Below are 14753 nucleotides of genomic sequence, written 5' to 3' on the forward strand. Positions count from 1 at the left end.
TAACAACATCCCCTGTTGCCTACCAACCTGAGACTGAACCCCAACAACATCCCCTGTTGCCTACCAAACTGAGACTGAACCCCAACAACATCCCCTGTTGCCTACCAACCTGAGACTGAACCCCAACAACATCCCCTGTTGCCTACCAACCTGAGACTTAACCCAAACAACATCCCCTGTTGCCTACCAATCTGAGACTGAACCCCAACAACATCCCCTGTTGCCTACCAATCTGAGACTGAACCCCAACAACATCCACATGTAAAATGTAGTCTAGTCACACATTGGGGCTAGATAGGCGTGAGACTCTGTAGGAAGGACCTATATGATAATGCTCATTTGGTTTACATAAATAAACATTGATTGATTGCTTTCAAATAATACTGTCTTTGGGCTGTTAATCAATCTAGCAACAATCAAATAAATACTACAACAGGGCCTCAGGCAACAACACCTAACTTGGATAGGAATAGAGTATTGGGTACTTTTTAAATTTATGTTTTGCTCTTCTTGATATTTTTTTAACAAGTTTGTTTGCTACCCGATAATGACAGGCTTAAATGTGACAAATTTGTTCTGTTGCCTGCTGAGAGACTGGGATTTTGAGTACATCCATTCCCATGAATGTTTCTCTTTGATCAGTCCAACACATATGCAGCACAGCAGAATATTTCACACATTTGGGATTACAGAGCACTCTACTGACAAATTTAGAGTTAAAATCACACTACTTAAGTACTAGGGAGAACCCATCCTACGAACGGTCAAAAATCATTGGATCTGATTGCTTTAACTGATGTTGTCAGGCTACCGTATATTTTACACAGTAGGGCAATTTTTACAATGGTACTGTAACAAGCTGGGAAAGTAGACAGTGGCGGTGGCTATGAACAACGCTCCCAAGATGTCATATCATTCTAAGAAAACTTACAGATGAAGTTTGTTTCCTACGCTATCAGGCATTTTTCCTCCAGTCCCATCATCCTGTCTCTCCTATCCTCATTAAGTCTGCATCTGTATTTTTCAGATGGAGAGTTTAAAGAACTGGTTTGCTTCTCTATGGTCACTCTTTGTGTAATCATGGAGATGTCCAGATGCAGCCATCCTTTGCTAGGTGAGACCATATCCTGTCCAATGTGTCAGTATAGGCTTCACACGCGCAGGACCATTAGCATAAGGGCTACATCTCATTGAGTGCCTTTGCACTGTATTCATATTTGAAACCAGTGTGTACAGTATGCAAACAACTCAACTGTAGGTTAAGTTCATTGGCAGCCAGTGGGGTCATGCACCATAAAAGTAATCTTACCACTCAACACATTAGATCAGTGTATTGTTTGTTCAGGTCCTGTGCATGCATTATCAGATGTCCCAGCAGGCAGCCTCTTCACTGGTCAGTCTGTGTCAAAAGGGCGGGCCAGCAGTTTTCTCACAGTCTTGCCTGCTCTGCCTTTCCTGGTCTGCCTCTGTTCTCTACTGGGCCTGCTTCACAGTACAGCCTCTCTGCAGCACGGCCGCTTGGGCCCAAGGAAACGCCGCAGACGCTGGAATGTTTTGACTGCTGTTTTTATTTCAGAGCTAAATATTCAGCTGGAATGTTCCAGACTCTGACAACTTGAATGGAGTTTTTTCTCTCTCTCTCTCTCTCTTTTTGTTTGCCAAATAGCCTGTACTCCCTCTGTCCCCTACTCCATATTCTTCATGTCAGTGTGGATTCTTCACAACAGCATGAATGCTGTTGTAACATGTAATATGTAACATTGCTGTAATGTGAGTTGAATGAGAGTAGGTCTACTGTACTTCTGAGGAGAAATACTGGCTTCCCTTTACGGTTCCTCTGAGCGACCTTTACCGTTATTGGAAAACCTGTGTCGGAGATTGTGTTGGATTTCCGTTTTTTCTTTCCGATTGTTGTTTCTTCATAGAGAGGAGAGAGAATTCTTGTGGTTCCCATGCCGCTCTTCCTTTGCAACATCTGTAAATCATTGTGAGTCAGGAAGAGCACGGGGAAATAATAACCATCCTCTATCAATGGGCCATTTCAAGCTCTCTCCCCGCCTCATAAAGCATGGCTAAGCAAGGCAAGACACGGCATGGCACGCTTCATAGACCAGCCACGGAGCCACACTAACACTGGGAGGATTGTCATTGGGTATTGTCTCTGAAGGGGCAGAAGGGGTGAATAGGAGGAAGAGGAGGAGATGACAAAGAGAGAGGCAATCAAGAGAGTGAGGAGACATTTTTTGGAGGGAACTCTCTCTCATCTCTCTCATTTTCTATCCTACATCTCTCTCTTTCTCTATCTCCCTTCTACATCTCTCTCTTTCTCTATCTCCCTGTCTCTCTCTCTTTATTCCTTGGCTGAGACCAGCTGATGAACCTTGTTGTAAGGATGCTGAGGGGGTCTCTCCCCCTGGACTTCCCTTCTCTCTCTCTCTCTCTCTCTCTCTCTCTCTCTCTCTTTCATCTCTGTGACATTTCCCTCACTGACACAGATGCCTTAGTGTGTATTATCAAACTCACCTTGCTCTACCATGGCAGGATGCATTCATCTCCCATCTTAGTAATAGCTCTAGAGGTCATCCTGACAGTATGTGGTGTGTGTATATGTGTGTAGGAGGAAATTGGATTGGGGCCCCCGACAGTGGATCAGTACAGGGTCAAGTGTCTGACTGACAAGAATGTTAATTAATCTTTTAATAGTTTGTGAGACCATAGCATTGTGCAGTCTAATGCTGGGTCAGCTCTCAAGAAGGATACTCCCTTGACTCTTTAAGTAAACATTCAAGCCTGCCCTTTATGATTGCTTCTATAGGGTCTTTATCCCACACCCTCCTCCCCCACTACACATGAAACACCTCTTGACAGCTCTGTTTAACGTTGTGGCTATGTGATGTACCATGATGTGTACACTGAATCGTACACATTGGTACATAAAAATAAATTGGGATTATACAGTAGGTAAGGTACACATACACAAGTGCCATAAAAGGAGGTCTCACTTCTCAGACCCTCTTCACTTCTCAGACCCAACACACAGTATAGTATCTGTGTACAGTATCTGTCAATACAGTAATAAACATACATTTACATTGTATTTGAGTCTACTTATAGAAACGGCACAGAATGTACTTCAGTCCCCCTGTCTCCATGTTTGGTTTTAAAGTCTTAGTAACTCCTCAGGGTGTAAGGAACTTTGTAGGGCTTATGCACCAATAAATGTCATCCTGTAAAACACTCAATATAATTAGAAATTGTTTGCAATTGGTATGTAAACCACTTTAGGGGGAAATCATTTGAATGCTACAGTAGCATACAGTATATTACCCAGAACAGTATGACGATAGAATGGTATTTAAGGAAGATACAATTACAACACAATAGTAACAGTGGTCTTAATTTCACATGTATTTGTATGTGTGTACCTTGGCATGTTTCAGGACGAGCTACAGTACAACCAATGATGATGACGAGGAGGCGGCTCGGGAGCGCAGGAGACGGGCTCGCGAGGAGCGAATGAAGAACAAGGAGGTGGAGGAGTCTGGCAGCACTGTGACAGAGGTCAACCACACTCAAAGGTGGACAATACTCAGAGGAGATTAATCCTCCACTAGTCCTTTACACCTTATATCACAAAGATCCCATCAAAAGTACTATGTGTCTCCTCCCCACTACAACAATAAAAAGAGGAATAGTTTATCGAATTCTATGCTCCAGTGTTAATCCATAGCTGGTAGTGACTGAGTGATTTATTTCCTGTGTCCAGTGTGACAGAGACTGATTCGTCCACCACCACCGCTGTGAGCTCAGCAGAGGGTGGTGAGGATGACCAGGTCCTGCTGGATCGCCTTGCGAAGAGGGAAGAGCGCAGGCAGAAGCGGATGAAGGAGGCACTGGAGAGACAGAAAGAGTTCGACCCCACCATCACCGCCACAGACAGCAATAAGAACGATGTGGAGGAGCAGCCCTTGAGTCAAACAGGGCAACACCAAGACATGGAGAAGGAGGAGGAGAAACCCTCAGAGGAGGAGGTGACTACCTCTGAGACCAACTCTTGGAGGAGAGAGGATGAAGACAACAAGGAAGAAGTGAAGGTAGAGGAGGCAACCCCAAAAGAGGAGGAGTCTGCACCCACCCCTGAGCCAGAGGAGCCAAAGAGAGCTGATGAGGTGGTGGAGGAGAAGAAAGAGGAAGTGGAAGAGGAAAAATCAAGGTCCTTGAGAAAACAGGTAACTTCCTCTTTATATCTCAAAACAGTTGAATATGAGTGTGTCTCGTTTTCTATTTTTCTGCCCTTTGTGTTGATACCCTTCTGTTTCTTCCAGGAATCTTTTGAGGAGAAAAGGCGATTAGCCAGAAATGAGGTATGGTAATGATTAAACATTGCTAGACATAATTATAAGATATGGTTATTGTCTGTGCTTAAATTGACCAAACATGAATGCATTTTATCTTATAGGAAGATGTTGAGGAGAAGCCTGTGATATCAGACATAGAGGTAGAGAAATCAGATTTAGAAAAGAAAGATGTTGAAGAAGAACATGATGTTTCTCAAAAAGATGTAGAAGTAGAGATTGTGCTTCCAAAGAGCGAAGATGAGGCCAAGGTCCAAGAGGAAACCATTGTATCAAAGAATGAGGTCAAAGAAGAGCCTGCTGCACCACCAAAAGAGGTGGAGGTTCAAATAGCTTTTGTACCCAAGATGGAGGTAGAGGAGAAACCTGTTGAGGACAAAACAAAAGAATCTAAGAAAGAGGTAGAAGAAAAATCTTTACCACAAAAGAAGATGATTGAAGAAAAACGCCAAATGCCTAAGAAGGAGGTTGAAGAAAAGCTTGCTAAAGCTAAGAAGGACAGTGAGGAAAAATCTCAAATATCGAAGAAAGCGTTTGAGGAAAAACCTGGTAAGCTCAAGAAGGACACTGAAGACAAATCACAAATATCCAAGAAAGTGGTTGAAGAAAAACCTGCAAAACCCAAGAAAGATGTTGAAGAAAAATCGAAAATATCTATGAAGGTGGAAGAAAAACCTTTGACTTCAAAGAGAGAGGTTGAAGACAAATTGGCAAAACCTCAGAAGAAGATTGAAGAACCTGTCAGTTTGAAAAAAGTGTCTGAAGCGAAGAAAGAGCCTCTTAAGAAGAAAGAGGAGGTATTTGTGTGACGTTCAAGGCTTTTTTTTCAAAGCTTCCCTAAAAATCCTGGATAATTCCAATGTTCCTCATAGATTACTATACATATTTTAGATATATAATTACATTCCCTCTCTTTTTTTTTTTTTTTTTTTTTATTAATGCAGAGGATTACATATTTGGGTTATCCAGGCTTTGCATATATTTGGCAGATTTGCAACTCTGGTATGCCATGCTTCCAGGTGTGGTCACTGAGCAGAGTGTGGTCACAGTGTGTTGCTTGCATCATTGATAACTGGGGTTGAATTGTGTCCAGGTTTTGTCACAATGTTCTCACAGTGTGTGTTTGTGTGTTTTCTGTGGTCTGCATCAACAAACCGCTGCATTGCATTCACTTTGCAGACCTGAGTGCAACAGCACTGTATGACATTTCAGCTGGCTTCTCGCCTACGCATTTATACAAAGACATTGTTATTTAAGTTCTCTTCTCTTCCTTAATTTCACTTTGTCCCTGCGATCCAAGGTAGTTGAGGAGAAGCCGAAAAGACCTGGATTTCGGGACCAGGTAAAATCAAGAGTCAAATATCTACAGTACCATCTCATCATCTTTTTTCAATATGTTTATAGATTTGTTTATTATAGTTTTCAATACATGCAATGTATCTATCTTCGTTATGTCGTTGAATGTTTGATGCAGTGTGTGGTTGAGGAAAAGCAAAAGCGATCGTTCAAGACTGAACAGAAAGAAACCACCCCACTTTCCAAACAGCAGAATGGACGTCTCCATGATGTCAGTGCTGCCAAACTCAAGAAACAAGAGAAGACCCTGAGGTAGGAGATGTCAGACTGATGTCAGAGCTGGGCTGAACCTCATACCATTATGCCATTATTCACTCATGTTTGAGATGGTGAACACACCATCACTACACTTTTTAGTGTGTTGTTAGTGAAGGAAAGGTGGCTTTCACATATTGATGCTGAGCTGACAGTGTGTGTTTGTGTGTGTGTGTGTGTGTGTGTGTGTGTGTGTGTGTGTGTGTGTGTGTGTGTGTGTGTGTATTCCAGTCTTGGCAACACACGCTCTACCGAGGCAGAGGACCTGGAACGTCAGGAAGCAGAGCATAAGCTGGAAGAGCTGAAGCGTCGCCGCGACAATGCAGAGAGCGAGGAGTTTGAGAAGATGAAGCAGAAACAGCAGGGGGCCGAGGTGGAGTTGGAGGGACTAAAGAAGAAGAGGGAGGAGAGAAGAAAGATAATAGAAGAGGAGGAGAAGCAGAAGAAACAAGAGTTGGCAGAGAAGAAGGCTAAAGAGGAGGTGGGGAGCAAACAAAGAGTCAAATATAACAGAACCTCCATGCTTTATTATCACTTAAATGTCAAACCATTTATATATTACAATAAAATACTATACAATACAATACAACATAATAACTACAATATAATACAATATATATATGTATGGCAATACAATACATTAAAATGGCAGAACTTATACTCTCCCTTGTCCAAACACACATGATAGGGCTAACAAGACATTGGTTTGGTTCTGACAGGAGGAGAGGAAGAGGATGAAGGAGGAGATTGAGCGGAGGAGGGCAGAGGCTGCAGAGAAGAAGAAGCAGAAGGTGGAGGAGTCACCTGACGGGAAGCCCTTCACATGTGTCACCCCCAAAGGCAAGGTGAGTCACCAGGCTACTAATTTATGCTGTGACAGTATGTTCAGTAGCACTAACTGAGACCATACTGTATCTGTTTTATGGTGCAATTTCTTGCTCAGTGCCCCTGGTACGTTTGTAATGGCCGTTAGTAATTGTTGTCTCTATTTGTTGTTTTCTGTTGCCAGAAAGCATTTCATATACAGGGATAACACAGTGCTTTTGTTGGTATCATAACTGTGCTCAAATATGGCTTTTTGGAAAAGGTCTCAGGAATTTCCTCTGAGGAGTATTTTAGGAGTAACAAGATGAGTGTGTGTGTGTGTGTGTGTGTGTGTGTGTGTGTGTGTGTGTGTGTGTATATGTGTGTGTTTTGGAGTTGTCATTTATCATAAACAGCCGGTCTTGGTTCCCAGCCTGTTACTTAGGGGCTGACAGGGCACTGCTTTTACTGGCTCTCTGACAGTGTAACTCCTGGACACAACACTCAGTCACTGTCATTGTGTTCAGTGCAGAGAGAAATGCCCAAGAATGGAAAGAATCGAGGTGGGAGAGAGAGAGAGAGAGAGAGAGAGAGAGAGAGAGAGAGAGAGAGAGAGAGAGAGACAGACGGCTTGGTAAAAGAGACTACACTGCAGATATGCAACAAATGTTTGTGTTTACATGCTATTGTACTCTCTGTGTGCAGATTGGGGAGAGGGCAGAGTTTCTGAACAAGTCAGCCCAAAAAAGGTGAGTATGAAGAGCATTGTACAGTGTTACATCACACAGTTAGTCCAACAAAGCCTTAGGATGTGCTGTTAACTGCTGTAGTCTCAGAATGTTCAGTATTGTAGAATGTATGTTCAAAATGTTCAGTATTGTAGAATGTATGTTCTGAATGTTCTGTATGTCCAATGTGCACTTATTTACACAGCAGTTCGGTGAGGACATCACACACTCCCATTGTCTCCAAGATAGGCAACAGACTGGAACAATACACTACTGCCATTCAGGTGAGGTATACTGTAGGTTTATGAACTGCATCCAAAATTCTTCATTTAAGCACATACAGCATTCCAAGGCAGTTTGTGTACTCTCCATGTAGTTTCAGGTAAAAGTGGACCCGCATATTCCTGCTGTTATCCAATCCTTTCACCTCATCCTGATGTGATGTGCTCCCTCCTCTCCACAGACCAATAAGGATGTGAAATCCCCCAAGTCTCCTGTTGCAGACCTCCCCGTCGGAGGAGGAGGCATGCGCAACATCAAGAGCATGTGGGAGAAAGGGAATGTTTTTAACTCCTCTGAGAGCCCCGCAGCCACAAATAAGGTACAAATAAGTAGACAGGAGAGAAGAGAGAGATAAAGAGAGAGAGAGAGAGAGAGAGAGAGGGTCCTGACTGCTTCGATCTATGAATGACTGCCCACTGTCTTATCAGGATGCTGCTGGTATTAAAGTAGGCGTGGCCGGACGTGTCAACGACTGGCTAGCCAAGCCCCCAGAGGCGGACAAGGCAGTGGCTGGGAAGCCCGCGGTAAGGCCTGATCAAAATGTCTGACAGTGCAGAAGACCCCCTGTACCCATAGCACATACCTCACTGGTTCCAACTAGGAATACTGTAGAATGAAACATGCTCAAATACAGTGATATTCAAATCTGAAAGTCCATTTTTACAGCAAAACCTATGTTTTGTAAGAAAAAATGATTTCCCTTTAAACTGTAAACATAGTTAAGATATTTTGGCATACTGGCTATTCATGTTAAAAAGTTATAGTTTATCAATCCATCAATTTATATTCACACTAGTCAGCTTGTTGGTTGCTGTTAATTATCCATTTCATCACAGATAGTCAATAGTTGAGGACTTTGGCTGGGTTGTGTCGCTATCTGTAGTCTAGTGCCACCACATGGACATTATTACACTATACTCTAGCATTCATATGAGAGCATGACCATCAATTTCCCTTTAGGTTCCCTTCCTTCAAGTTGTGGTCAAATTGAATGTAAATTAGTTCAAATAGGATTTGTGGAAACATTGTTTTTCTAATTTATTTTACAAAGGATCTGATAAAACTGTGAACATCTGCTGGTCAGAAAAAGACCAAGCACCCAAAGCAAACGTATAGTTGTGTGCCAGATGGCTGGAGGCCAGCATACCTCCCTGCCCTCTCCACACCATTCTTCAAGGCAGAATTTCACCTTGGACCTGATAGTTATCTATAGTTACTTAAGGTTATCTTACAGCTCAATAACAGAATAAGTCAAGTAGGCGCACACTGTACAGTTGTGTAAACAGTATCTCAAGGGGACATATCTCAGTGACATTGTGACTCCATATTGACTCCATATTTGAGACTCCATTAGAGAACAGCTTCCTCTGGAGATCCCTTCTAGATCAGGACAAAAGGTCAAGTCTCACAAATGGGACAACCAGCATAAGATTCAACCAACAATCAACTTCAACCAACAAAATAGGCAATATTCGACACTTTAGACCAAAGCCAGTTTGCTTAATAGTGAGGTTCTGTTTGTGACCACAGTGTATAGGGATCTCTATCCAGGACAATGATGAGGTCATATAAAATGGTCTGTTGACACCATGTCCTATTCCTTATGCAGCAGGCTAGCAGCTAATATTAAGTTCTCCCTGAGACAGTATGTGCACATGCAGAGGTATTGTTGATTGGCACAGAACATTGTCCTTACTTGAAATTTATGAGGGGATATCTTTAGTCTCAACCCTTCTGGCCACAAGTGTTTTTATGGTTTGGCCATTACACCAACGATACAACACTTCCCTCCTATGGAGAGAAGTGGCATAGCACTAATCTTATTTCATGTTTCCTCAATGTGTGAGCAAGCCTTTTCGTTGCTGTTTCATTGTCTCTTGAGCAGTCTTTAATACTTTATTTTATTTTCTTCCTCTTTCCTAGCTTTGCAGTTTTCCTCCTCTTGGTATCCCTCTTCGACTTTCCTTCCTCCTGGAATTTTCTGTTGTCTCTTCTTGCTTTTAACTGTCAAACAGGTACTTTATGAAACAAACCTACATTGTATTAGACAGCTGGGTCATCCCTACGTGAAAGTCACTACATTCAGTTGAATCAGAGATAATAATCGGCTTTGTGTGTAGGCCTATCTGGATTTTTGGAGGGTTGTGGCTTCTTCCTCAGGTTGCCTACTGCTCTGTGCTTTTTTTTATAGGACCTGAAACCTGTTGATGTCAGCAACAAGCGTGGCCTATGGGAGACCAAGAAGAGCTCCCCTGCCAAGGTAAGCCAGTCTATCAGAAACAGTACCCTGGGTGTGTTAAAGATGTCAATGTTGTTGAGGCTGTTCATTGATGTGGGGTTGTGTGGCCTTTTCCCCCCCTGTGTTTTAAGCAGTCTACTTAATGGATGGGTGGAAGAGGTAACTGTACTGAATAGATTGTTCTGAGCAAAAGTTAAACCTTGCGCACGCTACACCAGACACTGAATTGTCTCAATTTGCTTTCTCACTATATCCCTTCGTCAAACATCAACCATATGTGTCTGTGCAACACTACAAGCTGTCCTATCACAGTAACAACCTCAATTCTGATTGGATGAAATTGATGCAGATTTTTATTCTACACAGTCTCTTACTCCTTCAATCAGTCACCATATCCTCATCTGTGGATTAGTTTCCATAGTAGCCTTGAGGAGACAAATGGCATTATTGGCTCTGAAGTCGCTCCTCTGATGTGATTCTATATGATTATTTTTGATAAATTGGTCTCCTAATCATACACCAAAAGTCGTCTTTAATCATAATTTGATAATAATGATAAAAAAGCACAAACAAACACAGTAATGACACTAATTTGCACTGGAACATAATTTCTGTCCACCAATCTCTGCACCTTTCTACAGCATATAAACACTACACAGTGGGTTGCTAATACACAGTTGTTACACTTTTATCACTGTCACTCTCTTGAGTGCACGCCTTTGTACTCTTCACTATGAAATGCATGACAAAGAATTGTATGAATCTGACCTGCTCTAGGAAACCAGTCTATGACTATAATGATTGTCCCTTGAGATTATATGATATGATATATGATAATATGACACAATATAATATGATATGATGAATTCAAAATGTGCTTTTTTGTGACCTAATTTGAGTGACCTTCTGTCTTCTCATTTGCCTCCTGTTCACAGGTGACAGTTGGAGGCAAGAGCAAATCTGTCACAAATGGTAAGTGATTTTTCATACACCATGACATGAATGTGTATGTATGTGTGTGTGTTCCCGTCAGTGTGTGCGTGTGTGTAACCAGGGCTTGTCCAGGCCTGTTGTGGTGTTGTCCCAAAAGTAGGTGAGGTTAAGAAGAGTGTGTGTGTGTGTGTGTGTGTGTGTGTGTGTGTGTGTGTGTGTGTGTGTGTGTGTGTGTGTGTCCAGAAGGACATCCCTGAGTTGTCCACCTGACAGGCTGATTTATTAGTTTCCATGGAGCCAAGCAGCCATAACTATAGTTCCCCCTTTGTGCCAGGGTAGCTGCCCACCGTAAATCAAATCTACCACTTTGGGCTTTTTGGACATGGCTCCTTCAAATGTCACCGCCACAGCATTGTGGTCTATATTTACAGGCAGTTTGCATGACCTTGTTTCCCAGTATAAAGAACGACCCAGACTCCTGACATGGCTGTCATGTCTCTGCACTGCGTACTTCACCCCACACCACCTGGGCTGTCGGATGCCGCGACGAATGGTGGCAGGCTGCCACGAATGCCTCAGTGCAGCTGCTTGATTGTCACATTACGCCTGTGTGCTGTGGAGGATTACCAGCCGTTAAGCAGCAAAGCAGCCTCACTCAACAGGCTTATACACTCAATGTTAATGTGAAAGGCTAAGACCTATTCTTCCTGTTGAATGAGACGAGCAACAAAACAGAAAGTGTCAAGAAATGCTGAGTAAGCAAATAGACATAGTAAATGAAGTTGCTACATTGTTTATCCATTGTTCCGCCCTAGTATAATTCTCTGCCCTTTGGTGTCACCCAAAGTCTACTCTATGGGGCTACAATCCAACAGTCTTTCTGAGGACCTCAAGAACCCATTGTCTGAGCCAGACTTGAAGCAGGGTCAATGGAAAAGCGCTCTGTTGGGTGTCACCCTAAATAGCGCCTCCCCTTCTGCAACCTTCTCAATTCTTCAGCTGAAATAGCTCCCTAGGGAATGAATTGAAGGGCAAATGACGATGTTACAGCTATCAATCACTCAAACTAGTGTCACAGCAGGGACCTCAGAGTATGCATCAACTAGGGTCTAATACACACACCGACACACACACACACCGACACACCGACACACCCACACACACACACACACACACACACACACACACACACACACACACACACAGACACACACACACACACACACACACACGTTTGATTAACAGCCCTCATATTCATTTGTATCGGTATGGTAGCTCTATTAACACCTGATAAACTTTGATAAGCTTGTCTAAAGGATTGGATACTTCTCTCAGTGATGTCTCTCAGAGATGTCAGATGTCAGGTACTTAGCATTAAGATTTATTCTACGCGTGAATCACTTATTTCTGATTTAGAAAGCCTGGCTGTGCAGGTTGTTTTTTCCTTGTGACCTTTCCTCAAAACAAAACACTTATTTCTCCCTCTGTCTTTCTCAGCAGGCATGGGACACTAACCATTCAGCAAACCCAGAGAAGACCCTACTTGACCAAATGCGAAACTCTACTATGTGTATCCATCACCTAAAATATCTTCATACCTCCAACAGGGTTCAGATGAGGTTTTAGGAAAGGGGGGGGGGGGGGGGGGCGTGTTGGGGTGATACAAAGGAAAACAAATGATGTATATTAGCACTGTATTTAAAGCCCTTCAATCTTATGTGGTATTTTTTTTGTTAAAAAAGCCTTTGCACAATTCAGAAATAATAGAGATAAAAGACATAATTTATGTGAGATAAGAAAGGTTATTGTATTGCCACCCTTTGACTTAATTTCTTTGATTAAACAAAAATAAATTCAAAGAATAATAACAAACCTTAAAAAGGTGTTCAGGGCTCTTCAAATATGCCATACAGATTTGGGTCATTTTTGACATACTGTAGGAAACACTGCACATACCACATACTAACAATTGTCGTTACTGAACCTTATTAAATCATGATGTATCCATTGTTCATACACACACCCAATCAAGAAATACAGCTCTTTTTCAGAGTACTGTCATTTTCCTATGATAACTAGTGTAGTACTTGGTTCCCTATTTCAAACGTTGACTTTGATGTTTCTCCTGAAGAGAGAGACTTTAGTAAGCATGGTTGCTGTCCAACTAGTCATAACCTTCTTTAGAAAAGCTTCTGGTTGCATTACGGTTCATCTTAGCTGGCAGTCTGGCCATGTACTACTACCTATTACAGTATAGATGTATGTCACACATGATTTGCTTAGTAACATCTCTGTTCACAATGTAATGGTGATGTGATGTTGTAATCAATGTAGTGCATATTTGTTATCATGTATGGGGTATTTCACCTATTATTTTTTGCAATATACACTATCACAGCTTTTTTGTGATTTGTTCACATTTTGTTTCTTGATAGATACAAAATGAGCATACATTAATAAGTAGGATTATTGCATCACAGCTGTTTTTCAGTAGACTTATATTTGATTGTTTCTTTGGTGTTGTTTTATTCCCACTAAGCTGGATATGGGGTGATCAGCCTCTTCAATACTTGACTTGTTTTTGTTGATTGGCTCAGCTCTAGAGATGACAGAAACCATTACTACAGTACCACTTCCCAATAAGCACTGGTTGTGTTAAACCCTTCCTAATCCATATAATGCCCAGGACTGCAGCAGGTTTACCAGTATGTACTGTAAATGACTCCAAGAGTGGGCTTTACTTCAGTTTAGGATAGTACCCCCATAGCATTTCTGGGTTTGATGGTGTGGGAAGACCCAAATACACTTTAAAATCACTTTAAAATGTATGAAAAGGCCAATACAGAGGGCAATCCAACAGCTGTTCCAAAGTAGGCTACAGGTAAATTTCTTTAGGTTATAGATTAGGTTTAGGATTAGGTTTAGGATTAGGTTTAGATTGTTTACTTATTCACTTTTACACATAGACTAGGACTAGGCTTTCCATCAGTGTTTTAAAACAACAAGGATGCATAATTTCCAAGCCAAATATGTGAAATAATAATATAATTCAAATGTCCTCTGTTTTTGTTTACAAATACCAAAATACACATTTTAAGGGTTGTGTTTTAAAATTCTTTGCCTGTTTTTACAGTAACATTAGATTCGTTTTTTTGTGTTTTTTTTAAGTCAAGGGTAAAGCTAAACCCCTACTGTATCTAGGCCTCTAATTAACAAATACTTTACTCACTGATGTTCCACAGTGACACCCTGAGTATGAAGTATGCCTTTTGTCTATCTCTGTGAATGGTCCTGTTTTGTTCGAAACTTGAGTTAATGGCTAATGGTTAAGTATTATGAGTAACTCCTATTGTAATGGATTGCCTTGTTTGAACGTATAGTTTGAAGCTTTGCCATTGTCCCTGCTACAGCAATAAAATAGTAATTACTATGTGTCATGGTTTGTCTCTTCAGAAGCATATAAAACACATTAAAATTGAAGTATTTTTCATTTGATAAAGCTGTTAAAGAGTCTCAATGAAAGTGTGTGTGTGTGTGTGTGTGTGTGTCTTCAGATATGTCAGGGCTCAATTGTCTAACTATCTAACAATAGGCAAGGTGTCTACCATGCTGACCAACCATAGGATCGTGGAGTCACATGCCTAGAGAGGGCTGTACTATGTAGCCTTGTTGTCCAAACCCTGAACCTGGTTGAATTCTGAACCCCCAAGGAATTGGAGTCTCGCTCTCTCTCTTTCGCTCTCTCTTTTCTTTGCCTGAGTTTCAGGTAAGGGTTATTTCTTAAACATACATACTTTGGAA

At 41.7% G+C, this 14753-nt stretch overlaps 1 protein-coding gene across 8 annotated transcripts in view; it reads left to right on the plus strand.

Annotated features, from left to right (window-relative positions):
• The window catches only part of cald1b (caldesmon 1b), a 30830-nt gene extending 16425 nt beyond the window's left edge, over window positions 1–14405 (plus strand). The window contains exons 3-17 of one of the 8 annotated variants that reach the window (XM_083666126.1): window positions 3441–3578; window positions 3767–4229; window positions 4326–4364; window positions 4460–5152; window positions 5656–5697; window positions 5830–5963; window positions 6198–6447; window positions 6686–6811; window positions 7476–7519; window positions 7704–7782; window positions 7962–8099; window positions 8209–8304; window positions 9972–10040; window positions 10955–10991; window positions 12450–14405. In XM_083666126.1, the coding sequence (XP_083522252.1) occupies window positions 3441–3578; window positions 3767–4229; window positions 4326–4364; window positions 4460–5152; window positions 5656–5697; window positions 5830–5963; window positions 6198–6447; window positions 6686–6811; window positions 7476–7519; window positions 7704–7782; window positions 7962–8099; window positions 8209–8304; window positions 9972–10040; window positions 10955–10991; window positions 12450–12466 (2365 nt within the window). In that variant the 3' untranslated portion in view covers window positions 12467–14405. Of the gene's footprint in view, window positions 1–3440; window positions 3579–3766; window positions 4230–4325; window positions 4365–4459; window positions 5159–5655; window positions 5698–5829; window positions 5964–6197; window positions 6448–6685; window positions 6812–7475; window positions 7520–7703; window positions 7783–7961; window positions 8100–8208; window positions 8305–9971; window positions 10041–10954; window positions 10992–12449 lie in introns of all 8 variants that reach the window. The other 7 variants (XM_083666127.1, XM_083666128.1, XM_083666131.1 and 4 more) reach the window with 7 other exon arrangements.
• The last annotated feature ends 348 nt before the right edge of the window (window positions 14406–14753 follow it).

The sequence above is a fragment of the Argentina silus genome, assembly GCF_951799395.1.
Source record: "Argentina silus genome assembly, chromosome: 3".
Lineage (NCBI taxonomy): Eukaryota > Metazoa > Chordata > Actinopteri > Argentiniformes > Argentinidae > Argentina > Argentina silus.